This window comes from Pseudophryne corroboree, assembly GCF_028390025.1.
Source record: "Pseudophryne corroboree isolate aPseCor3 chromosome 3 unlocalized genomic scaffold, aPseCor3.hap2 SUPER_3_unloc_45, whole genome shotgun sequence".
NCBI lineage: Eukaryota > Metazoa > Chordata > Amphibia > Anura > Myobatrachidae > Pseudophryne > Pseudophryne corroboree.
The window spans coordinates 126174-150915 of NW_026967536.1; the positions used below are offsets into that span (position 1 = coordinate 126174).

Consider the following 24742-nt stretch of genomic DNA (forward strand, 5'->3'; position numbering starts at 1 on the left):
CCAAAACCCTATGGGGGTCATTCAGACCCAGCCGCAATAGCGTCCTGCAGCGGTTTGCTGGTGGTGACAAAATGCAAGTGCGCAGCGGCCGCGCAGACACACATTGTGGCCACATCCCTGAGGCGTGAACACGGGGGGCCAGGACCATTTTACGGGGGGCTGCGTGATGTCACATCTGCGCTCATCTCTTATTAACCCCATATAAGCTTCCAGAGTGCACCTCATATCTCATCTTTTCCAAGTTACTACAAATGATATGAGATCGGTAGCAGCACTACTTTCAGGATTATTACACAGAACACACATAAAGGCTGACACAGCAAATAACAGTAACGTATACAAGGGAATAGACATAAGGAAGCAAAATAATCATTAAGTCTAATTATCAACGGATTCTGTACTGGACCCATACACCTCTTTACTGCCTCCAGCACCCCTTGGTACTGCACTGCGACCATCCGCCCTGTCCCTCCCTACTACATCCATCCGCCATGTCTCACCCCACTACTGCCACCACCCTTTCTCCCCCACTACTGCCACCTGCCCTGACTCTGCCCCCACTAGTACCAACCTTTCTCCCCCACTACTGCCACTCACCGTCTCTCCCACTACTGCCATCCACCTGCCTCCCCCTACTGCCAGCGTCCTGTCTCCCCCACTACTGCCACCCACCGTCTCCCCCCACTACTGCCAGTCCTGTCTCCCCCAACTACTGCCACCCACCCAGTCAAGAAAGCCAGAATTTTATTCTCCTGGTGGCTGCGAACTGTCGCACGCCCTGTCTCCCCTCCCCACTACTGCCACCCACCCTGTCTCCCCCCTGACATCTCAGCACTGCTTGGGGATTCTTGGTAGTACCGTTAACAGTCCTTCATCTGCAGGTGGAAGTTAGAAAGCAGGGCAGTAAAGAGGCAGAAGCTGCTTCTGGTACCATGGACCCTGGTCATGGTGGGCTGAGTCAGTAAGATTATGTAATAGAGTCACCATCTTACAGGCAGCCGGTGAAGGGAGCAGAGAATGGGTGTGGTGTGGCAGGAACGGGCTGGTTAGGTAAAAGCCTGGCTGCTACATTCAGTACAAGCCACAAACGGTGCAATTATTTTGCTGGGAGACCCAGGTAGAGGACATTGCAGTAGTCTATGTGTGATGATACAAGTACATGTATGACTGTAGGTAGATCTTCTGAGGGAAATAAGTGCTGGAGTCTGGCTATGTTCTTCGGATGAGGATCTGATTGTGGCTGATACCTGATGTCTAAGTGTCACTCCACAATCCAGGACACCAAGATTCCACACAGGATCAGCATTATGTAACTCTGAACCCCCAAGCATTGGTTTGCAAAGCTGAGTTGTAGCCCTGCCCTTTGACGGTGAGCTTCTATCATGTGTACTTGTTTCACCAGGACTGAGTCACAGTCAACTGGCATCACCTATACCTGGAGCTCAACTAGACAACCATTTAGGATTGGTACTGGGTTCTCAGTACCCGGAGCAAAAGACAGGTCATCTGTATAGCAGTAGTAGATGAGGGCATGACATCTGATTATTTCACCCTGCGGTTGCATGTATATTGCAAATAGCATAGGAGATAGGATAAGAACCTTGAAGAACACAGGGCAATGATAAGTATACTCCAGAAGATTAAATGTTTCCTCACCTGAGTGATGTCTATTGTGTGCAAAAAGAGCTGATTTACTTCTCAGGGTATGGAAATGGCTTCTCATCTGTGTGACTTCTCTGATGTATAACAAGATGTGATTTACTTAAACACCATTTCCCACTAAGAGCAAGAAAATGGCTTCTCACCTGTGTGACTTCTATAATGTTTAATAAGATCTGATTTGTGTCCAAAACATTTTCCACACTCAGAACATGGGAATACATTCTCACCTGTGTGACTTCGCTGATGTTTAACAAGATGTGATTTATGTGTAAAACATTTCCCGCACTCAGAGCAAAAAAATGGATTCTCTCCTGTGACTTTTCTGATGTCTAAAAAGATGCGATTTCTGTGTAAAACATTTCCCACACTCAGAACATGGAAATGGCTTCTCACCTGTGTGACTTCTCTGATGTATAACAAGACACGATTTGGGTGTAAAACATTTCCCACACTCAGAACATGGAAATGTATTCTCACCTGTGTGACTTCGCTGATGTTTAACAAGATGTGATTTCTGTATAAAAGATTTCCCACACTCAGAACATGGAAATGGCCTCTCACCTGTGTGTCTTTTAAGATGTGCAACAAGTTGTGATTTTCGTGTAACACATTTCCCGCACTCAGAGCAAGAAAATGGCTTCTCACCTGTGTGACTTCTTTGATGTTTAATAAGATCTGCTTTGTGTCCAAAACATTTTACACACTCAGAACATGGGAATGGCCTCTCACCTGTGTGACTTCTCTGATGTTCAATAAGATATGATTTATGTGTAAAACATTTCCCACACTCAGAACATGGAAATGTATTCTCACCTGTGTGACTTTGCTGATGTTTAACAAGATTTGATTTCCGTGTAAAACACTTCCCACACTCAGAGCAAGAAAATGGCTTCTCACCTGTGTGACTTCTCTGATGTATAATAAGACACGATTTGGGTGTAAAACATTTCCCACACTCAGAACATGGAAATGTATTCTCACCTGTGTGACTTCGCTGATGTTTAACAAGATGTGATTTCTGTATAAAAGATTTCCCACACTCAGAACATGGAAATGGCCTCTCACCTGTGTGTCTTTTAAGATGTGCAACAAGTTGTGATTTTCGTGTAACACATTTCCCGCACTCAGAGCAAGAAAATGGCTTCTCACCTGTGTGACTTCTTTGATGTTTAATAAGATCTGCTTTGTGTCCAAAACATTTTACACACTCAGAACATGGGAATGGCCTCTCACCTGTGTGACTTCTCTGATGTTCAATAAGATATGATTTATGTGTAAAACATTTCCCACACTCAGAACATGGAAATGTATTCTCACCTGTGTGACTTTGCTGATGTTTAACAAGATTTGATTTCCGTGTAAAACATTTCCCACACTCAGAGCAAGAAAATGGCTTTTCACCTGTGTGACTTCTCTGATGTATAATAAGACACGATTTGGGTGTAAAACATTTCCCACACTCAGAACATGGAAATGTATTCTCACCTGTGTGACTTCGCTGATGTTTAACAAGATGTGATTTCTGTATAAAAGATTTCCCACACTCAGAACATGGAAATGGCCTCTCACCTGTGTGTCTTTTAAGATGTGCAACAAGTTGTGATTTTCGTGTAACACATTTCCCGCACTCAGAGCAAGAAAATGGCTTCTCACCTGTGTGACTTCTCTGATGTTTAATAAGATATGATTTATGTGCAAAACATTTCCCACACTCAGAACATGGAAATGTATTCTTACCTGTGTGACTTTTCTGATGTCTAACAAGATATGATTTGTATGTAAAACATTTCCCACATTCAGAACATGGAAAAGGCTTCTCACCTGCCTTAGCTGCCTGATGGGTGATAAGCTTTGTGTTCTGTGTAAAACATTTGGCATCTATAGAACAGGGAAACACTGTATCTACTCTCAGAGCTGTAACAGATGCACCAATATCAGAGTGATCAGGAGAACATTTCCCAGGATCAGAGGGATCAGCTGATAGAGCTGGATGTATAATTGGGGTAATGGGGTTATCTCCTGGAGAATCCTGTCTGCTGTCATTATCTTTTATGTCACAATCCGGGGATAACATTAGATGTCCTTCTGAGATATTCCTGCTTGCGTGTCCATCTGCTGGAAATAAAATACATTATGGAAATATTAATTTTCCTGTAACAATATTAATCTTGTAAACAATAGAAGACGACTCTCTGGGACACTTAATTGTAAATGTGTGTACATAATAAAACATAACTGTTAATGTAGGCTTTATAATATTGTGTCTCAGACTATCATTTTGTCCACCCTTCTGAGAACACTCACAATAACAAATGTAATATTATAATAAGACTTAGATATCTCTCTCTCTTGTACTGGTAACTAACCATGAAGTATAAATGGAGATGTAGTCACACACCATGTCCTATGTCAGCACCAATGTAGAACAATGGATGGGGAACATATCGTATGAATTGGAGATTCTAGATGAACAATAACATCAGTCATATGAGCTGATGGATCAGAGAAAAGTCTCCTAACGTTACTCCTGGAAGCATTGGTAAGGTAGCATTCCTTTATGGGTGTGCTCATACGCTGGTAAGCCTGTACATGTGTTACTCACCCTTACATAAGGTATATTGCTACAGCAGAGTAAGTGTGGAACAAGGTACTTTACATGCAATACACCATATAATACACTGCAATCATCATCTGCTAGGTTATAATCCACTTTTACACCCCCCATCATCAGTGTCTTACCTCTATTCTCTCACTTGTAATAAGGATGATGTGTGTACGGTAAGTATGATATAGAGAATTACATATCAGAATCTATACAGCTGCCGCCATACTTCTGCTTCTCATACGTGTGCTACTGACAGCAATGAACATCTGAGTGAGAGTGCAGGGAAGACAGCAGAGTCTGATGAGAAAGAGATTGGATCTGCCTTTGCAGGGATGTACCACACCTGTCACCCCTAAGTGGCTTCTTATCTACCCTACCTGATAGCTCTCAGCCACCACTGGGACCAAGTCCCAATTTATTAAGTCCCCTACTCCTACTGTGCAAAAGCCACTCGCTCCGCTCACTCCGGGCACTGTTCACTGCCGCAGCCTAGCGAGGCTGCTGAAGTCATGGGCTGTAGTCTGGGGCTAAGTGTGCCTAGTCTTTCCTGCACGCTCCGGACCCCTAACTTGGAGGAGCTTTTGGCTCAGGCGGGAGGACTTGCTCTCCCGATCACACAGGTGCACAGCTCCCACTACTTCTGGGGACAGAACGGGCTGCCCACAGTCACTGGAGCCCGGCGGCGATATTGGGAGGTGAGGTGGCTGCCATTTTGGATCATGGCGCCCGACCATCACATGCTTTGCCTTCTGCTTTCAATAAGGTGTAAAATTTATATAAGCTGCTAAATAAATGTCCTGACGGCTGGACCGGGGTCACTACACTAAATTGAAGTATTTGCCTGGAGGTGAAACTACCTTCTATTTATATGGTACCACTATCATCTACTTCCTCTCAGTCTACATGCAGAGCCCAGTATCAAGTATCGTCTGAGTACAGCTCATTACACTCTGATTACAACCTCACAGTATATTATTTTGTGGATTTATCACTGAATATATGTAGCCATTTGTGTCTCTCTGTGCTGAGTACTTCACGTCTGTGATCACGCTGACCTCTAGTGAAATTTCTCGCTCATTACTGTGTTATTTGAGTTGCATTACATCAGGTTTACTTGAAATTTTGGCTTGGATACCCCCGTCATCCCAACTAAGAATGTCATTTTGAACTGAGTCATCTTGATGTAACCTCCTGACAGCGTACTACTGCTCCTTTTATTTACAGATTGTTTGTATTTTCCTATCTCAGAGAGGTCAGTCTCTCTGTAGTCAGCTTACCATTCCTCCAAAAAAGGTTAAAAGGTACCAAATCGGCCCTGCCTGTCCATGTCTTTGGTACCTCGAATTCAGGTGGTCCATCTGAGACTGCTACAACATCATCTGCTTCTTCTTGTCAGATGCACAGCCCAGCTGTAATGGCTGGAGACGTCTTAAGACACTCTAGAGGATCCTGTTATTCTACACTCTATACATTCTATGTTACCTACATTTAAGGACTGAACTAACCTCAGAACTTAACTCTAATATTCAAGCTTTGAGGTCTGATATCAGTGAGATTGGCACTCGTACAGACTAAGATGAAAGAGATTGTTGCGTCTCACAAAGATCTGATTTCAGCACATGACACCCTTCAGGAAGACCCGGTCTCTATTCGTGATAAAGTCATTGATTTAGAAGACAAGTCTCGGAGAAATAATATCAGAATAATGGGCGTTCCGGATTCTGTTACAAATGCTGAGCTCTATGATTATGCCATGGTCCTCTTTTCAGAAACTTTCACTGAAGGCTTCTGCCGCGGACCTTCTTATTGATAGGATACATAGACTCCCAAAGTCCAAACAGGCCCCTATCCAAGCACCAAGGGACACTCTGCTCAGAGTCCACTTTTTTCATATTAAAGAACGCATTCTACGAGCCGCTTTGTCTTCCTCATCCACAGCTGAGTGCCTGGATAATCTGCAGATATTTCTCCTGCTATTCTGAAAAAGTGGGACATTCCTGTTGACAGTCCTTCATGACACTTAACCTAAACCAATCCCGGAGGAGTTGTCTTCCGTCTCAAAGTAATATGATAAAGTAGTAAGACTTTTGCAGACACTCAGAGTTTGTTTCCTACTGTAACATGTGCCAACTGGGACTAAGTTACTGGGCATGGATCTATGTTTGGGCCAGATTTATTTGCTCTTGTTATTAGTTTAAAACATATATTTTTTACTCTTTATTTTCCTATGCTATTTAATTGCTCTACGGTCTGAAATTCTTTCCACTGTTACGTTTCATAATACCTTTCTAGAATGCTTAGGTGTTCAGGCAAAGCAAGACTGATTCGTCTTTAACATCTTGTTGCTCTTATAACAGTATTGGTAGTACATAAACTGGATAACAGGACATGTTCTTGGCCTTTACCTCCTTTGGTTACATTGACATTAAGAATAGTAGTACAGTATGTTATGCTATATTTGATATTTCTTTCTACAATTGTTACTATGATGACTATATTTTGCCCTCTCGTATGGCTACTTGGGGTAGTCGGTGGGTTTCCCTTTTAGGCCCGACCACCACCTTTTTCTACCTTTCTGTCACGGTACCCTAGTGACGGAACCTCTAGCTTATTTATGGACGCTATTTTTGTTTGTCTCCCATTTTTGTTCCCTATTTTATTTTTTCTGTTATTTGATCATTTGAACTATGCACACGTCCTACAGACTCTATTGGAATTTACACAGATGATCCTAGATGTTTCATACCATGATCTGATCTCTCTCTATCACGGTGAAGTTTTTAAGTCTTAATGTAAAAGGTCTTAATTCTCCCCGTAAGAGACGTCTTGCAATAAAATATTTCACTGACCAGAAGGTGGCGGTGGTAGCCACTCAGGAATCACATGTTCCATTGCACTCTCCCCCTCAGTTTACCAATAACTACCCAACATGCTCTATCTCCTGTGGTGTAGCCATCCTTTCCCATAGATCCTGCCCCTATCACCTGGAAAGCAAGTGGGTGGATTGCAACGGCAGATCTTTGATTCTAGTTGGGAAGATTCATAATATATATGTCCCCCTAACACCAGACATCCCCGATTTCTTAGAGAAATAATAGGATTTTGGTTACCTACCGGTAAATACTTTTCTCATAGTCTGTAGAGGATGTTGGGGTCCATATTAGTACCATGGGGTATAGATGGGTCCACCAGGAGCCATTGGCACTTTAAGAGTTTAATAGTGTGGTCTGACTCCACCCTCTATGCCCCTCCTACGAGACTCAGTCTAGAAACTGTGCCCGAGGAGACTACATACTTCGAGAGAAGGAAATACACAGATAGTGGTGAGATTCATACCAGCTCACACAACAGGCAAATCCGGCTAACATGCCGGAAAACTCAGCAACAGCTGAAACAGTACTGAAACAGTAAAGAATGCAGAACTTACCTAGGAACAGGCAGTACTGAACCAAAAAACCACTGCAGGATAAAGAAGCACTGGGCGAGCGGCCAGCATCCTCTACGGACTACGAGAAAAGGATTTACCTGTAGGTAATTAAAATCCTATTTTCTCTTACGTCCTAGAGGATGCTGGGGTCCATATTAGTACCATGGGGATGTACCAAAGCACCCAGAATGGGCGGGATAGCGCACAGGCTCCTGCAGAACTGTGCTTGACCAAACTTGAGGTCATTAGAGGCCAAAGTATCTAACTTGTAAAACTTAGCAAACGTGTTCGACCCAGACCAAGTAGCCGCTCGGTAAAGCTGAGACACCTCGGAGAGCCGGCCAGGAAGAACCCACTTTACGAGTGGAGTGGGCCTTAACAGATTTTGGACACGGCAATCCTGCCGTAGAACATGCATGCTGGATGGCGAACCTGATCCAGCGAGAAATATTCTGCTTAGTAGCAGGACACCCAATTTTCTTGGGATCATACAGGACAAATAGAGAGTCCGACTTTCTGTGACGAGCAGACCTCTTCACATAGATCTTCAAAGCCCTCACAACATCCAAGGCCTTTGAAGCAATTGAGGAGTCAGTAGCCACTGGCACCACAATAGGTTGGTTGATATGAAAAGCCGACACAACCTTAGGAAGGAACTGTTGACGTGTCCTGAGTTCCGCCCTACGTACTTTTACAGGACAAAGCCCCCAATTCAGACACACGTTGCACAGAAGCTAATGCCAGCAAAGTGACAGCTTTCCACGTGAGAAACTTGACCTCAACCTCCTGTAGAGGCTCAAACCAATCTGATTGTAGGAAATGCAATACCATGTCCAAATCCCAGGGTGCCGTCGGCGCCACACAGGGAGGCTGGATGTGCAGAACCCCTTCAAAAAGGTCTGAACCTCAGAGAGGGCAGCCAATTGTTTCTGGAAGAAAATGGATAAAGCCGAAATCTGTACCTTGAGGGATCCCAATCTCAGGCCCATATCCACTCCTGTTTGTAGGAATAGGAGAAACCGTCCAAGTTGAAACTCCACCGCAGGAAACTTCATGGATTCACACTAAGATACACATTTTATCCAAATGCGATGGTAATGTTTAAACGTTACCCCTTCCTAGCCTGTATCAGGGTAGGAATAACTGCAATCGGAATACCCTTTCGAGCTAAGATCTGGCGCTCAACCACCATGCCGTCAAACGTAGCCGTGGTAAGTCCTGATAAGCGAACGGCCCCTGTATTAGAAGATACTCCCGAAGAGGCAGAGACACTGGATCTTCCAGCAGTAGATCCAGCAGATCCACATACCAAGCCCTTCTTGGCCAGTCTGGAGCAATGAGGATTGCCAGAACCTTTGTTCTTCTTACAAGCTGTAGAACTCTTGGAATGAGAGGAAGTAGAGGGAACACATACACTGACGGGAATACCCACGGTGTTACTGGTGCATCCACCGCCACTGCTTGTGGGTCTCTCGACCTGGAACAGTACTTCTGCAGCTTCTTGTTGAGGCAGGAGGCCATCATGTCTATGTGGGGAACCCCCCACCAACCGGATGCCTCCTCGAACACCTCCGGGTGGAAGTCCCATTGTCCTGGATGGAGATGGTGTCTGCAGAGGAAGTCTGCTTCCCAGTTGTCCAATCCCTGAATGAAGATTGCTGACATTGCCACCGCGTGTCTTTCTGCCCAGAGGAGGATTCTTTTCACCTCTGACATTGCAGCCCTGCTCTTCGTTCCGCCTTGTCGGTTTATGTAGGCCATGGTGGTCACGTTGTCCGACTGCACCTGAACAGCCCGATCCTGTAGAAGGAGTGCTGCTTGCAGAAGGCCGTTGTACACGGCTCTTAGCTCCAGGATGTTTATTGGAAAGGATTCATGACTTGACCACCTTCCTTGGAAGGTCTCCCCTTGAGCGACTGCTCCCAAACCTATGAGACTTGCATCCATGGTTGGATGGATCCAGTCCTGAACCCCGAACCTTCGGTCCTCCGGAAGGTGAGGCAGTTGCAGCCACCAGAGAGTGAAATCCTTGCTTTCGGCGACAGACGTATCCTCTGGTGCATGTGTAGGTGAGATCCCGACCACTGGTCCGGGACATCCAGTTGAAAGGACCAAGCATGAAACCTTCCGTACTGCTGAGCCTCGTATAAGGGAACCATCTTCCCCAGAAGGCAGACACACTGATGAACCAATACCTGGGTAGGCTTCAAGACATCCCGGACCATTGACTGTACCAACGTTTTCTCCACCGGGAGAAACACCCTCTGCACCTCCATGTCGAGGATCATCCCCAAGAAAGACAGCCTCCTTGTCGGCTCCAGATGAGACTTGGGAAGGTTCAGGATCCAACCGTGCTAACAGAGCAGATGCGTCGTGAGATCAATGGACCTTAACAACTTCTCCCTGGATGATGCCTTTATCAGCAGGTTGTCCAGATATAGAATTATGTTCACCCCCTGCTTGCGGAGGAGAACCATCATCTCTGCCATCACCTTGGTGAAGACCCACGGTGCTGTGGAGAGACCGAATGGCAGTGCATGAAACTGATAGTGATCGTCTAACAGTGCAAACCTGAGATAAGCCTGATGCGGCGACCAAATCGGAATGTGGAGGTATGCATCCTTGATGTCCAGGGACACCAGGAACTCCCCCTCCGCCAGACCTGAGATCACCGCTCTCAGAGGCTCCATTTTGAACTTGAACTCCCTTAGAGAAGGGTTTAACAATTTCAAGTTCAAAATTGGCCTGACCGAACTATCCGGTTTCGGTACCACAAAAAGGTTTGAATAGTAACCCTTGTTCAGCTGATGAGGCTGAACTGGAACAATGACTTCTGACATTACCAATTTTTTTATGGCTTCCAGAAGGATTTCCCTGTCAGCCGGCAAGCCTGACTTGAAGAATCGGTGAGGTGGAAGAGTTTGAAACTCCAGCCTGTACCCCCGGTACACAATATCCAGAACCCAGGGATCTAGGCCGGATGACATCCAGATGTGGCTGAAATGTCGGAGTCTCGCTCCCTCCTGACCGACTTCCAGGCTGGGCGGTCCACCATCATGCTGAAGATTTTGAGGCACCAGAAGCAGGCTTCTGGTCCTGGGAACCTGCAGGTGCAGGTTTCTTGGATTTGGCTCGACCACCTCTAAAGAAGGTGTGAGAGGGTTTGTTCTTTCTAGTACTAGCGTGTTGAAAGGACTGTGACGTGAGGTTTCTTCGTAGCCGGTGCAGCGGATGGAAGAAAATGAGACTTACCCGCGGTAGCCGTGGCAATCTACGCATCCAGCGCCTCCCCAAAAAGAGCCTGACTTGTGTAGGGTAGGTTCTCCACACTTTTCCTGGATTCCGCGTCCGCAGACCACTGGCGCAGCCAGAGACCCCTGTGAGCCGAGACGGACATGGCGGAGATCCCCGCAGCCATGGGACCCAGATCCGTCTTGGATTCTACTAGGGACCCTGCAGAATCCTGTATGTTACGTAAAAACAAATCAACGTCACCTCTATCCATCGTAGTCCAGTCCTCCTGCAGAGTGATTGACCACTTTGCTATTGCTTTTCAAATCCATGCACAGGCAATAGTAGTCCGCAGGATCACCCCCGTCGCCGTGTAAATGGATTTGAGCGTAGCATCAACCTTGCGATCTGCTTGGTCTTTCAACGCGGTGGATCCCGGGACAGGTAAGACCACCTGCTTTGACAGCATGGAGACAGACGCGTCAACTATAGGCGGGGTCTCCCATTTTTTTCTATCTTCCTCAGGAAAGGGACAAGCAACCAGAACCCTTTTAGGAATCTGGAATATTTTCTCCGGGTTTTCCCAGGATTTTTCAAATATAGCATTTAATTCCTTAGATGCCGGGAAGGTTAGCTTACTGTCCGTGAAAAAGGCCTCCTCAACTCAACACATCCCGCATGGCCTCAATCATCTACTGCACCCCCTTGGCAAGTGATGCCGTCCCCCTCGACCCATCACCGTCCGCCATGTCAGAATCTGTATCCGTGTCACCCTGCGTAATGTGGGCAAGATCACGTTTGTGAGAATGTACCGCAGGGGACCCCGAGGGAGCAGGACCGGGCCATACAGCCATAGAGGACTGCAATACCTGAGTGGCAGTTTCAGTCCTAGCAACCCTTTCAGAAATCTGAGAAATAACCCCCCTAAGAGAGTCTGACCACTCCGGTTCCCTAGCCGGGATCTGCGCTACAACAGTGCAATCCTGATTACATGGGATGGGATCTTCCTGAGAAGAGATATCCTCTGCAGCATAGGAGACAGAGTCTCTAGACATGTTTGCTTGTACACCCCACATACACACAGGGTAAAGGGAAGACAGTCTCCCCCCCCCAAGAATGGCAGAGAGACGCAGAGATTGGAGCCAACCCACACACAGCGCTATTACAGGTATAGGGAGACCCCAAACCAGCGCTGACTGTGTCCATTAATAGGTGACCCTGCCTGTGACAACACAGCCAGCGCGTTGTGTCGCACAGTGGTAACAGACACGCAGCTACTTCCCTAGCCCTGGTCTGACCCATGGACTACACTGATTGTTGATTTGTATTTTGGCTATGTACTAGGCAATATTGTATTATATTGTATGATGTTATTGTTACAAGGGTACAGTTATGTTTTCGATGTATATATATATGAATGTATTGGTTATTGTGTTATAGTTTGTAAAATAATGTTCCCCCCAATGTGACTGCGCAGATAACCTGTGTGTTTGCTGTTGTGTAGATACAGCCAGTCTCAGATGTCAGGCCATTCAACCCCCCCTCACAATGGATTCCAGGCCACACAATCAGATTAAGTAAGGTTACTTTAGTTAACATCTATTGTGGCCTAGGGGACATGCCTGGACATGTGAAAGTAGGTTTGCTCTGAAACTGTTCTGGGGGTGTCACCTTATTGTAGGAAAGACAAAGGTTTGATAATAGCAAACATGGGCGGTTGGGAGAGATCTGGACAGAAGGTGAGAGAGTGGCAGGAGACTGACTAAGAAGTAATGTTCTGTCAGGAGTTCCAGGAGGGAATTGTCGTGTAGAATTGGATCACAGAAGTGTGCTGAGCTGTTTATAACCCATTCTGTTCAATAAACCACTGTTGGTTTTTCATCTACCACCGTGACTTAGTGATTTTGAACGCAGTATCCTCACACTGCCTATATACAGCCCCCCCCCCCTTCTACCGTACAGATAGCTGGAGTTGCTCTGGAGGGACTGCTCTTCACAGGCAGCGTGGATGCAGACAGGAAAATGGCGCTGAACGCTGCTGGGTCCGCTCTGAGAAGCTCCGCCCCCGTAATGGCGCTGTCTTCCCGCACCTGAAGATTATACTGGCCAAAGGATTTTTGGTGCTGGCTGAGATCCAGGGACACCGACAGGCTGTGTGGCCAGTATAGGGTGTAGGCGTCGGCTCAGGGCGTCCCACACAACGCCGCACCAAGTGCTGCTGAGCCCCGGAGTGCAGTTATTACTGCGCTCCCTACCCTGTTGCCGCCATCTTCACATCGGCTCCACGGGCGGCTCCAGGGGCCGATGACTTTTCAGCTCTGTAAGGGGTTGGCGGCATGCTGCTGGGGCGAGCGGTCCCCTGCGGCTGGGAGCGATCTATCCCCTGTGGAGCTCAGTGTCCAGTCAGCGGAGACAGTGGCTCAGACCCCGCAGGGCGGACACTGCTCCTCCCCTCAGTCTCTCGATGCAGGGAGGCTGTTGCCAGCAGCCTCGCTGTAAAAAAACAAAATCTAAAAAAACTTTTACTAAAGAAGCTCAGTAGAGCTCCCCTAGCTGTGACCGGCTCCTCCGGGCACATTTTCTAAACTGGGTCTGGTGGGGGGGCGTGGAGGGAGGAGCCAGCCCACACTGTTGGACTCTTGGGGTGCCGGTGGCTTCTGGTGGGCCAGTCTATGCCCCATGGTACTAATATGGACCCCAGCATCCTCTAGAACGTAAGAGAAAAGTGGTTTAAATACAGACCGGCGTGTGCCAATAGTGACACTCTCAGGCATGTAATACCATAGGCAGAGGTACTGCTAACACACAGTATGGCTGCTGGAGACACACAGTGACATGATGTGAGGGGGAGAGCAGGAGTATAATAGGGGCTGATGGCTCCTGATGTATGATATACACCAGAGAGTGTGGGGAGGAGACTGGTCAGATCTCTGGGCTGGTAACACACAGTGACATGATGTGAGGGGGAGAGCAGGAGTATAATAGGGGCTGATGGCTCCTGATGTATGATATACACCAGAGAGTGTGGGGAGGAGACTGGTCAGATCTCTGGGCTGGTAACACACAGTGACATGATGTGAGGGGGAGAGCAGGAGTATAATAGGGGCTGATGGCTCCTGATGTATGAGATACACCAGAGAGTGTGGGGAGGAGACTGGTCAGATCTCTGGGCTGGTAACACACAGTGACATGATGTGAGGGGGAGAGCAGGAGTATAATAGGGGCTGATGGCTCCTGATGTATGAGATACACCAGAGAGTGGGGAGGAAACTCAGATCTCTGGGCTGGTAACACACACAGTGATATGATGTGAGGGGGAGAGCAGGAGTATAATAGGGGCTGATGGCTCCTGATGTATGAGATACACCAGAGAGTGTGGGGAGGAGACTGGTCAGATCTCTGGGCTGGTAACAGACAGTGACATGATGTAAGGGGGAGAGCAGGAGTATAATAGAGGCTGATGGATCCTGATGTATGAGATACACCAGGGAGTGTGGGGAGGAGACTGGTCAGATCTCTGGGCTGGTAACAGACAGTGACATGATGTGAGGGAGGAGAGCAGGAGTATAATAGGGGCTGATGGATCCTGATGTATGAGATACACCAGAGAGTGGGGAGGAAACTCAGATCTCTGGGCTGGTAACACACACAGTGATATGATGTGAGGGGGAGAGCAGGAGTATAATAGGGCCTGATGGCTCCTGACTTCCCACTGGGAAATACATTTTCCTCATTAGTTTGTACTGACAGAGGAGGGTGTAGGATAAGAGATTGCTGTAGTGACTGAGCAAGGAGAATATATGACTCTTTTCTGTAATAATTGTTTATTACTCACCTGTGCCGATATCTGTAGGGATCTCCTCCTCCTTACACTGCTGATCACCCCTCACATACGTCTCTTCTTCTCCCTCTATATCTTCTGCCTTCATATCAGTCACATACTTCGCTTCTTCTCCCTCTATATCTTCTACCTTTATATCAGTCACATACGTCTCTTCTTCTCCCTCTACATCTTCTGCCTTTATATCAGTTACATACGTCTCTTCTTCTCCCTCTGTATCTTCTGCCTTCATATCAGTCACATACGTCTCTTCTTCTCCCTCTATATCTTCTGCCTTTATATCAGTCACATACGTCTCTTCTTCTCCCTCTATATCTTCTGCCTTTATATCAGTCACATACGTCTCTTCTCCCTCTATATCTTCTGCCTTTATATCAGTCACATCCGTCTCTTCTTCTCCCTCTATATCTTCTGCCTTTATATCAGTCACATACGTCTCTTCTTCTCCCTCTGTATCTTCTGTTTTAATATCAGATAGACGTTCTACCTAAAAATAAATAAATAGGATTTTAATACCTACCGGTAAATCCTTTTCTATGAGTCCATAGAGGATGCTGGGGACACCAAAAGAACTAAGAGGTATAGATGGGATCCGCAGGAGACATGGGCACTTTAAAACTTTCAAAGGGGTGTGACCTGGCTCCTTCCTCTATATCCCTGTCCAGACTCAGTTTGGAACTGTGCCCAGAGAGACGGACATTTCGAGGAAAGGAATTTACAACAACAAGGTGAGCATAATACCAGCTCATGCCATAAACATGCTGTATAACATGGCATTCAACTGAACACGTCAACAGACATGAACCAAAAAAGTTCAGCGACTAGCTGAAGAACTCCAACACAACCTGTGTGCAACCAAAACGAAACTGCAGATACAATACGCACTGGGACGGGCGCCCAGCATCCTCTACGGACTCATAGAAAAGGATTTACCGGTAGGTATTAAAATCCTATTTTCTATTTCGTCCTAGAGGATGCAGGGAACACCAAATGAAACAATGGGTTATACCAAAGATCTATAGCGGGCGGGAGAGTGCGGATGACTCTGCAGCACCGAATTACCAAACTTTAGGTCCTCATCGGCCAAGGTATCAATCTTGTAAAACTTAGCAAACGTGTTTGACCCCACCAAGTAGCAGCTCGGCAAAGCTGTAAAGACGAGACACCCCGGGCAGCCGCCCAGGATGAGCCCACTTTCCTAGTGGAGTGGACCTTAACCGAATTAGGCAATGGCAATCCTGCCGTAAAATGAGCCCGCTGAATAGTTTGACAGATCCAGCGGGCAATGGTCTGCTTAGAAGCAGGACACCCAATCTTATTGGGAGCATATAGGACCAACAGAGCCTCTGTTTTCCTAATAGGAGCCGTCCTGGCGACATAAATCTTCAAGGCTCTGACCACATCCAGAGACCTAGACTCGGCCAAACAGCCAGTAGCCACTGGCACCACAATAGACAGGTTGATATGAAAAGCGGAAACCACCTTTGGCAGGAATTGTTGCGGAGTCCTCAATTCTGTTCTATCCTCATGGAAAATCAAATAAGGGCTCTTGTGAGACAAGGCCGCCAACTCAGACACCTGCCTAGCGTATAAAATGACCACTTTCCAAGTGAGGAATTTCAACTCCACCTTACGTACCAATGTGATTGAAGGAACGTTAACACCACGTTAAGGTCCCAAGGTGCCACCGGAGGCACAAAGGGAGGTTGAATGTGCAACACCCCTTTTACAAAAGTCTGGACCTCAGGAAGTGAGGCCAACTGTTTCTGAAAGAAAATTGACAATGCAGAAATCTGCACCTTTATGGAGCCTAATTTCAGGCCCGCATCAACTCCATTTTGTAGAAAATGGAGAAAACGTCCAAGGTCAAATTTCGCCACTGGACCTTTCTTGGACTCGCAACAGGAAATATATTTCCTCCAAATACGGTGATAGTGCTTCGACGTTACACCGTTCCTAGCAAGGATCAGAGTAGGTATGACTTCATCGGGAATACCCTTTTTAGCTAAAATCTGGCGTAGCCGCTGTAACTTGTGATAGACGAACGGCCCCTGCTGTAGCAGGTCCTCGCGAAGAGGAAGAGACCAAGCCTCTTCTATTAGTAATGCCCGAAGATCCGGGTACCAAATTCTCCTTGGCCAGTCTGGAACCACAAGGAGTACTGGAACCTTTGTTATTTTCAAGATCCTCAGAACCTTTGGTATGAGAGAAAGCGGAGGGAATATGTACACCAACGGAAACACCCATGGTGTCGCCAGTGCATCCACTGCCGCAGCCTGAGGGTCCCTGGACCTGGAACAATACCTCAGAAGTATCTTGTTAAGGAGAGATGCCATCATGTCTATATGGGGACCCCCCCCCCCCAAAGACTTGTCATTTGTGTGAAGACCTCTTTATGGAGGCCCCACTCCCCTGGATGGAGATCGTGTCTGCTGAGGAAGTCTGCTTCCCAGTTGTCCACTCCTGAAAGGAACACGGCCGCCCTGACGGTTTATGTACGCCACAGCCGTGACATTGTCCGATTGGATTAGGACAGGCAGATTTTGAAGAAGATGTTTCGCTTGTAGAAGGCCGTTGTAAATGGCCCTCAACTACAGAACGTTTATGTGAAGATGAGTTTCCTGATTTGGCCATCTTCCTTGGAAGTTTTCCCCTGTGTGACTGCTCCCCAACCTCGGAGACTTGCATCCGTGGTTACTAGGATCCAGTCCTGGATCCCGAACCTACGTCCCTCCAAGAGGTGAGAGCTTTGGAGCCACCACAGGAGTGATATTCTGGTGTGTGGAGACAAAACTATTCTCCGGTGCATATGAAGGTGAGACCCTGCCCACTTGTCCAACTGAAATAGTCTGGCATGGAACCTCCCAAACTGGAGGGCCTTGTATGCCGCCACCTTTTATCCCAGCAACCGAATGCATTGATGGATAGAGACCGTTGCTGGTTTCAGGATGAGTTTTAGCAAACTCTGAATTTCCAGAGCTTTCTCCATGGGAAGGAACACTCGCTGCTGGTCCGTGTCCAGTATCATACCCAAGAACGCCAACCACGTCGTCAGGACCAACTGTGATTTTGGCAAGTTTAGGAGTCACCCATGCTGTTGAAGGATCGGCAGGGACAGTGAAATATCCTGTAGCAACCGGTCCTGGGATCTCGCTTTTATCAGGAGATCGTCCAAGTACGGGATAATTGTGACTCCTTGCTTGCGAAGGAGAACCATCATTTCCACCATCACTTTGGTGAAAATCCTCGGAGCAGTCCTGGATTGCAAATCTCAGGTAACTTTGATGAGGGGGATAGATGGGGACATGTAGGTATGCATCCTTTATGTCCAATGACACCATAAAGTCTCCCTCCTCTAGACTGGAGATCACCGCTCTGAGAGACTCCATCTTGAATTTGAATTTCTTCAGGTAGAAATTGAGAGATTTTAGATTTAGGATAGGTCTGACCAAGCCATACGGCTTCGGTACCACAAACAGGCTTGAATAAAAAACCTTCCCCCTGTTGTGCCAGGGGGACCGGGACCATCACCTGATTGTGACAGTATTTTTGTATCACTCCACAGACGAGAGCCCTGTCTGGAAACGAAACTGGTAAGGTTGATTTGAAAAACCGTCGAGGGGGAACGTCTTGAAACTCCAGTTTGTACACTTGGGACAGAATTTGCAAAACCCAAGGGTCGAGGCCCGAGCGAGCCCAGACCTGACTGAAGAGCTTTAGACTTTCCCCCACCGGCGTGGTCTCCTGTTGGGGAGACCTGGCGTCATGCGGTGGAAGTGGCAGAAGCCGGGGAGGACTTCTGCTCCTGGGAACCCGAGGAGGCGGGTGTTCTCTTACCTGTTCCCCTACCTCTGGTAGCAAGGAAGGAATTATCTCCTATGTTTATTGGGCCGAAAGGACTGCATTTGATAGTGGGGTGCCTTCTTTTGTTACGTAGGAACATAAGGCAGAAAAGACGACTTACCCGCAGTGGCCGTAGACACCAGATCAGTCAGGCCATCCCCAAATAGCTCACCACCTTTGTATGGAAGAGACTCCATATTTCTCCTGGAGTCAGCATCAGCATTCCACTGGTGAGTCCAAAGCGTTCGCCTAGCTGCTACCGACATAGCATTGGCTTTAGCACACAGAAGGCCAGAATCTCTTGCAGCCTCCTTTAAGTACGCAGCCGCGTCTCTGATATAACCAAGCGTCACTAGGATGCTATCTTTATCAAGCGTATCTAAGTCAGAAGATAAACTGTCTGCCCACTTTTCAATAGCGCTACTTACCCACGCTGAGGCAATGATAGGCCTTAGCTGTGTACCTCTGGTTGTGTAAATAGCTTTTAAGGTAGCCTCCTGCTTATGATCGGACGGTTCTTTCAGGGCCGTTGACTGAGAGGCCGGGAGAGCTACCTGTTTAGATAAGCGCGCTAGGCCTTTGTCTACTGTGGGGGCAGTCTCCCATTTTTCCCTATCAGCAAGGGGAAAGGGGTACGCCACCGTGATCCGTTTAGGAACCTGAAATTTCTTTTCAGGGCATTCCCAGATTTTATCAAAGAGAGCGTTGAGTTCAAAAGAAGGTGGGAATATAACGGACCGCTTCTTTTCTTTATACATAAGGAACCTTGTTTCAGGAGTAATAGGCTCCTCTGTGACATGTAAAATGTCCTTCACTGCAACAATCATATACTGAATACTCTTTGCTAATTTTGGGTCTAATCTAGAATCAGCATAGTCGACATCGGTATCCGAGTCCGTGTCGGTGCCTGTGTCAACTAACTGGTCACTACCACGTTTGTGCGACCCTGAGGGGTCTTGGACCTGCAATAAAGCGTCCTCCATAGATCTCTTCCACGCTAGGTTTTGAGATTCCGTCTGTTCAAACTTCTGATTAAGAAGGGAGACATTAGCATTCAAAGTAGTCAACCAATCAGCAGTCGGAAGTGCCGACAGGGCCACCCCCATAATACTTGGTGTCCCTAACATGTTATCCCCCTGAGAGGAATAATCTGTCTCAGACATGTCGCCTATAGGGGACAGATACACAAATATAAGCCTGTAGGGAACACAGAGGGAAATAGCCAGCTCACACCCCAGCGCTAAATCACAGGTCTGTAAACACCCGTGAGTGCCTGAGAGCTGCAGCACTGTTATATATATTAATAAATGTGCCCCCCCCCCCTTGTTTTTTAGCCCCCTGGTGCTTGCTGAGCAGGAGAAAGGATCAGCCTGGCTGCTGCTTGAGGAGGGAGGAAATGGCGCCGAGTATAGTGAGCAGTGAGGACGAAGCCCCGCCCCCGTAATGGCGCGCTACTGTCCCGCTTTATTTAATAATTTATTTATCCTGGCGGGGGTTAGGACAGTGCCCCAGGCACTTAATGTCCCCTCTGGCCAGTATAGTGAGGTATATGCTCCCCAGGTCGCGGCCCCCCCCACGTCCTGCACCCAGCGGTGGTGTCTGTGTGGGAGCATGGCGCGCACTGTGCTTTCCTCGCTGTGCGGTACCTCCGAATACCATCAGTCTTCTTTCTTCTTCTACTCACCTGTCTTCTGGCTCTGAAAGGGGGTGACGCAAAGGCTGTGGGAGCGAGCATCCGAGCGTACCCAGCGTTCATCTCCCCTCACGTGCAGAGGCATCCTGTCAGCAGCAGCAGAGCCCTGGAACTCATCAGAAGTGGGTCTAACTTCTCTCCCCTCAGTCCCACGAAGCAGGGAGGCTGCTGCCAGCAGTGCTCCCTGAAAATAAAAAACCTAACATAAAGTCTTTTCAGAGAAACTCAGTAGCGCTCCCAGAGTGCATCCAGTCTCCTGGGCACATTTCTAAAACTGAATCTGGGGAGGGATATAGAGGGAGGAGCCAGGTCACGCCCCTGTCAAAGTCTTAAAGTGCCCATGTCTCCTGCGGATCCCGTCTATACCCCTTGGTTCTTTTGGTGTCCCCAGCATCCTCTAGGACTAAATAAAAAATAAGATTTTACTCACCGGTAAATCTATTTCTCGTAGTCCGTAGTGGATGCTGGGAACTCCGAAAGGACCATGGGGAATAGCGGCTCCGCAGGAGACTGGGCACAACTAAAGAAAGCTTTAGGTCACCTGGTGTGCACTGGCTCCTCCCACCATGACCCTCCTCCAAGCCTCAGTTAGGATACTGTGCCCGGAAGAGCTGACACAATAAGGAAGGATTTTGAATCCCGGGTAAGACTCATACCAGCTACACCAATCACACCGTATAACTCGTGATAGTATACCCAGTTAACAGCATGAAATATAACTGAGCCTCTCAACAGATGGCTCAACAATAACCCTTTTGTTAACAATAACTATGTACAAGTATTGCAGACAATCCGCACTTGGGATGGGCGCCCAGCATCCACTACGGACTACGAGAAATAGATTTACCGGTGAGTAAAATCTTATTTTCTCTAACGTCCTAGTGGATGCTGGGAACTCCGAAAGGACCATGGGGATTATACCAAAGCTCCCAAACGGGCGGGAGAGTGCGGATGACTCTGCAGCACCAAATGAGAGAACTCCAGGTCCTCCTCAGCCAGGGTACCAAATTTGTAGAATTTTGCAAACGTGTTTGCCCCTGACCAAGTAGCAGCTCGGCAAAGTTGTAAAGCCGAGACCCCTCGGGCAGCGCCCAAGATGAGCCCACCTTCCTTGTGGAATGGGCTTTTACTGATTTAGGATGCGGCAGTCCAGCCGCAGAATGCGCCAGCTGAATTGTGCTACAAATCCAGCGAGCAATAGTCTGCTTAGAAGCAGGAGCACCCAGTTTGTTGGGTGCATACAGGATAAATAGCGAGTCAGTTTTCCTGACTCTAGCCATCCTGGAAACATACATTTTCAAGGCCCTGACTACGTCCAGTAACTTAGAATCCTCCAAGTCCCTTGTAGCTGCAGGCACTACAATAGGTTGGTTCAAGTGAAAGGCTGATACCACCTTAGAGAGAAACTGGGGACGAGTTCTCAATTCTGCCCTATCCATATGGAAAATCAGATAAGGGCTTTTACATGACAAAGCCGCCAATTCTGATACACGCCTGGCCGAAGCCAAGGCCAATAACATGACCACTTTCCACGTGAGATATTTTAGATCCACGGTTTTTAGTGGCTCAAACCAATGTGATTTTAGGAAACTCAACACCACGTTGAGATCCCAAGGTGCCACTGGAGGCACAAAAGGGGGCTGTATATGCAGCACTTCTTTTACAAATGTCTGAACTTCAGGTAGTGAAGCTAGTTCTTTTTGGAAGAAAATCGACAGAGCCGAGATCTGTACCTTAATGGAGCCTAATTTTAGGCCCATAGTCACTCCTGACTGTAGGAAGTGCAGAAATCGACCCAGCTGAAATTCCGCTGTTGGGGCCTTTCTGGCCTCACACTAAGCAACATATTTCCGCCATATGCGGTGATAATGTTTTGCAGTTACATCTTTCCTGGCTTTAATCAGCGTAGGAATGACTTCCTCCGGAATGCCATTTTCCTTCAGGATCCGGCGTTCAACCGCCATGCCGTCAAACGCAGCCGCAGTAAGTCTTGGAACAGACAGGGCCCCTGCTGCAGCAGGTCCTGTCTGAGCGGCAGAGGCCATGGGTCCTCTGAGATCATCTCTTGAAGATCCGGGTACCACGCTCGTCTTGGCCAATCCGGAACCACGAGTATTGTTCTTACTCCTCGTTTTCTTATTATTCTCAGTACCTTTGGTATGAGAGGCAGAGGAGGGAACACAAACTGACTGGTACACCCACGGTGTCACTAGAGCGTCCACAGCTATCGCCTGAGGGTCCCTTGACCTGGCGCAATATCTCTCTAGTTTTTTGTTTTGGCGGGACGCCATCATGTCCACATGTGGCCGTTCCCAACGATTTACAATCAGTGTGAAGACTTCTGGATGAAGTCCCCACTCTCCCGGGTGGAGGTCGTGCCTGCTGAGAAAGTCTGCTTCCCAGTTGTCCACTCCGGAATGAACACTGCTGACAGTGCTAGTACGTGATTTTCCGCCCATCGGAGAATCCTTGTGGCTTCTGCCATTGCCATCCTGCTTCTTGTGCCGCCCTGTCGGTTTACATGGGCGACTGCCGTGATGTTGTCTGACTGGATCAGTACCGGCTGGTGTAGAAGCAGGGGTTTTGCCTGACTTAGGGCATTGTAAATGGCCCTTAGTTCCAGAATATTTATGTGTAGGGAAGTCTCCTGACTCGACCATAGTCCTTGGAAGTTTCTTCCCTGTGTGACTGCCCCCCAGCCTCGAAGGCTGGCATCCGTGGTCATCAGGACCCAGTCCTGTATGCCGAATCTGCGGCCCTCTAGAAGATGAGCACTCTGCAGCCACCACAGCAGAGACACCCTGATTCTTGGAGACAGGGTTATTAGGCGATGCATCTTAAGATGCGAACCGGACCATTGGTCCAACAGGTCCCACTGAAAGATTCTGGTATGGAACCTGCCGAAAGGAATTGCTTCGTAAGAAGCCACCATCTTTCCCAGGACTCGCGTGCAGTGATGCACCGAGACCTGTTTTGGTTTCAGGAGGTCTCTGACTAGAGATGACAACTCTTTGGCTTTCTCCTCCGGAAGAAACACTTTTTTCTGGACTGTGTCCAGAATCATACCCAGGAACAGTAGACGTGTCGTCGGAACCAGCTGTGACTTTGGAATATTCAGAATCCAACCGTGCTGGTGTAGCACCTCCTGCGATAATGCTACTCCTACCAACAACTGCTCCCTGGATCTCGCTTTTATTAGGAGATCGTCCAAATACGGGATAATTAAAACTCCCTTTTTTCAAAGGAGTATCATCATTTCCGCCATTACCTTGGTAAACACCCTCGGTGCCGTGGACAGTCCAAACGGCAGCGTCTGGAATTGGTAATGGCAATCCTGTACCACAAATCAGAGGTACTCCTGGTGAGGATGGTAAATGGGGACATGTAGGTAAGCATCTTTGATGTCCATGGATACCATGTAATCCCCCTCTTCCAGGCTTGCAATAACCGCCCTGAGCGATTCCATCTTGAACTTGAATTTTTTTAGATATGTGATCAAGGATTTCAAATTTAAATTGGGTCTCACCCAACCGTCCGGTTTCGGTACCCCGTCCTTGTTGAAGTAGGGGCACCTTGATTATCACCTGCTGGGAATACAGCTTGTGAATTGCCGCTAGCACAGCCTCCCTGTCTGAGGGAGTATTTGGCAAGGCAGATTTTAGGAACCGGTGGGGTGACGACGCCTCGAATTCCAGTTTGTACCCCTGAGATACTATTTGAAAGATCCAGGGATCCACCTGTGAGCGAGCCCACTGATCGCTGAAATTTTTGAGACGGCCCCCCACCGTACCTGGCTCCGCCTGTGGAGCCCCACCGTCATGCGGCGGACTTGGAAGAAGTGGGGGAGGACTTTTGCTCCTGGGAACCTGCTGTTTGTTGCAACCTTTTTCCCCTACCTCTGCCTCTGGACAGAAAGGACCCGCCTTTTCCTCGCCTGTTTTTCTGGGTCCGAAAGGACTGTACCTGATAAAACGGCGCCTTCTTAGGCTGTGAGGGAACATGGGGGAAAAATGCTGACTTCCCAGCTGTTGCTGTGGAAACTAGGTCCGAGAGACCATCCCCGAATAACTCCTCACCCTTATAAGGCAAAACTTCCATGTGCCTTTTAGAATCTGCATCCCCTGTCCACTGCCGAGTCCATAAGCCTCTCCTAGCAGAATTGGAAAATGCACTTATTTTAGATGCCAGCCGGCAGATCTCCCTCTGTGCATCTCTCATGTATAAGACTGAGTCTTTAATATGCTCTATGGTTAGCAGAATAGTGTCCCTGTCTAGGGTGTCAATATTTTCTGACAGGGAATCTGACCACGCAGCGGCAGCACTGCACATCCATGCTGACGCAATAGCTGGTCTAAGTATAATGCCTAAGTGTGTGTATACAGACTTCAGGATCGCCTCCTGCTTCCTATCTGCAGGCTCCTTGAGGGCGGCCGTATCCGG

The 24742-nt window shown here is 47.7% G+C and overlaps 2 protein-coding genes across 3 annotated transcripts in view; one reads left to right on the forward strand and one right to left on the reverse strand.

Moving 5' to 3' along the window:
- Positions 1 to 24742, forward strand: part of LOC134984257 (zinc finger protein 208-like) — a 276214-nt gene that overhangs the window by 72673 nt on the left and 178799 nt on the right. The gene's annotated exons all lie outside the window — the stretch shown is intronic.
- LOC134984261 (oocyte zinc finger protein XlCOF6-like) overlaps positions 694 to 24742 on the reverse strand; it is a 58041-nt gene continuing 33992 nt past the window's right edge. The window contains exons 5-6 of one of the 2 annotated variants that reach the window (XM_063949885.1): positions 14761 to 15249; positions 694 to 3774 (exon numbers count right to left, since the gene is read on the reverse strand). In XM_063949885.1, coding sequence (XP_063805955.1) covers positions 1949 to 3774; positions 14761 to 15249 — 2315 coding nt within the window. In that variant the 3' untranslated portion in view covers positions 694 to 1948. Of the gene's footprint in view, positions 3778 to 14760; positions 15250 to 24742 lie in introns of both variants that reach the window. The other variant, XM_063949884.1, reaches the window with a different exon arrangement.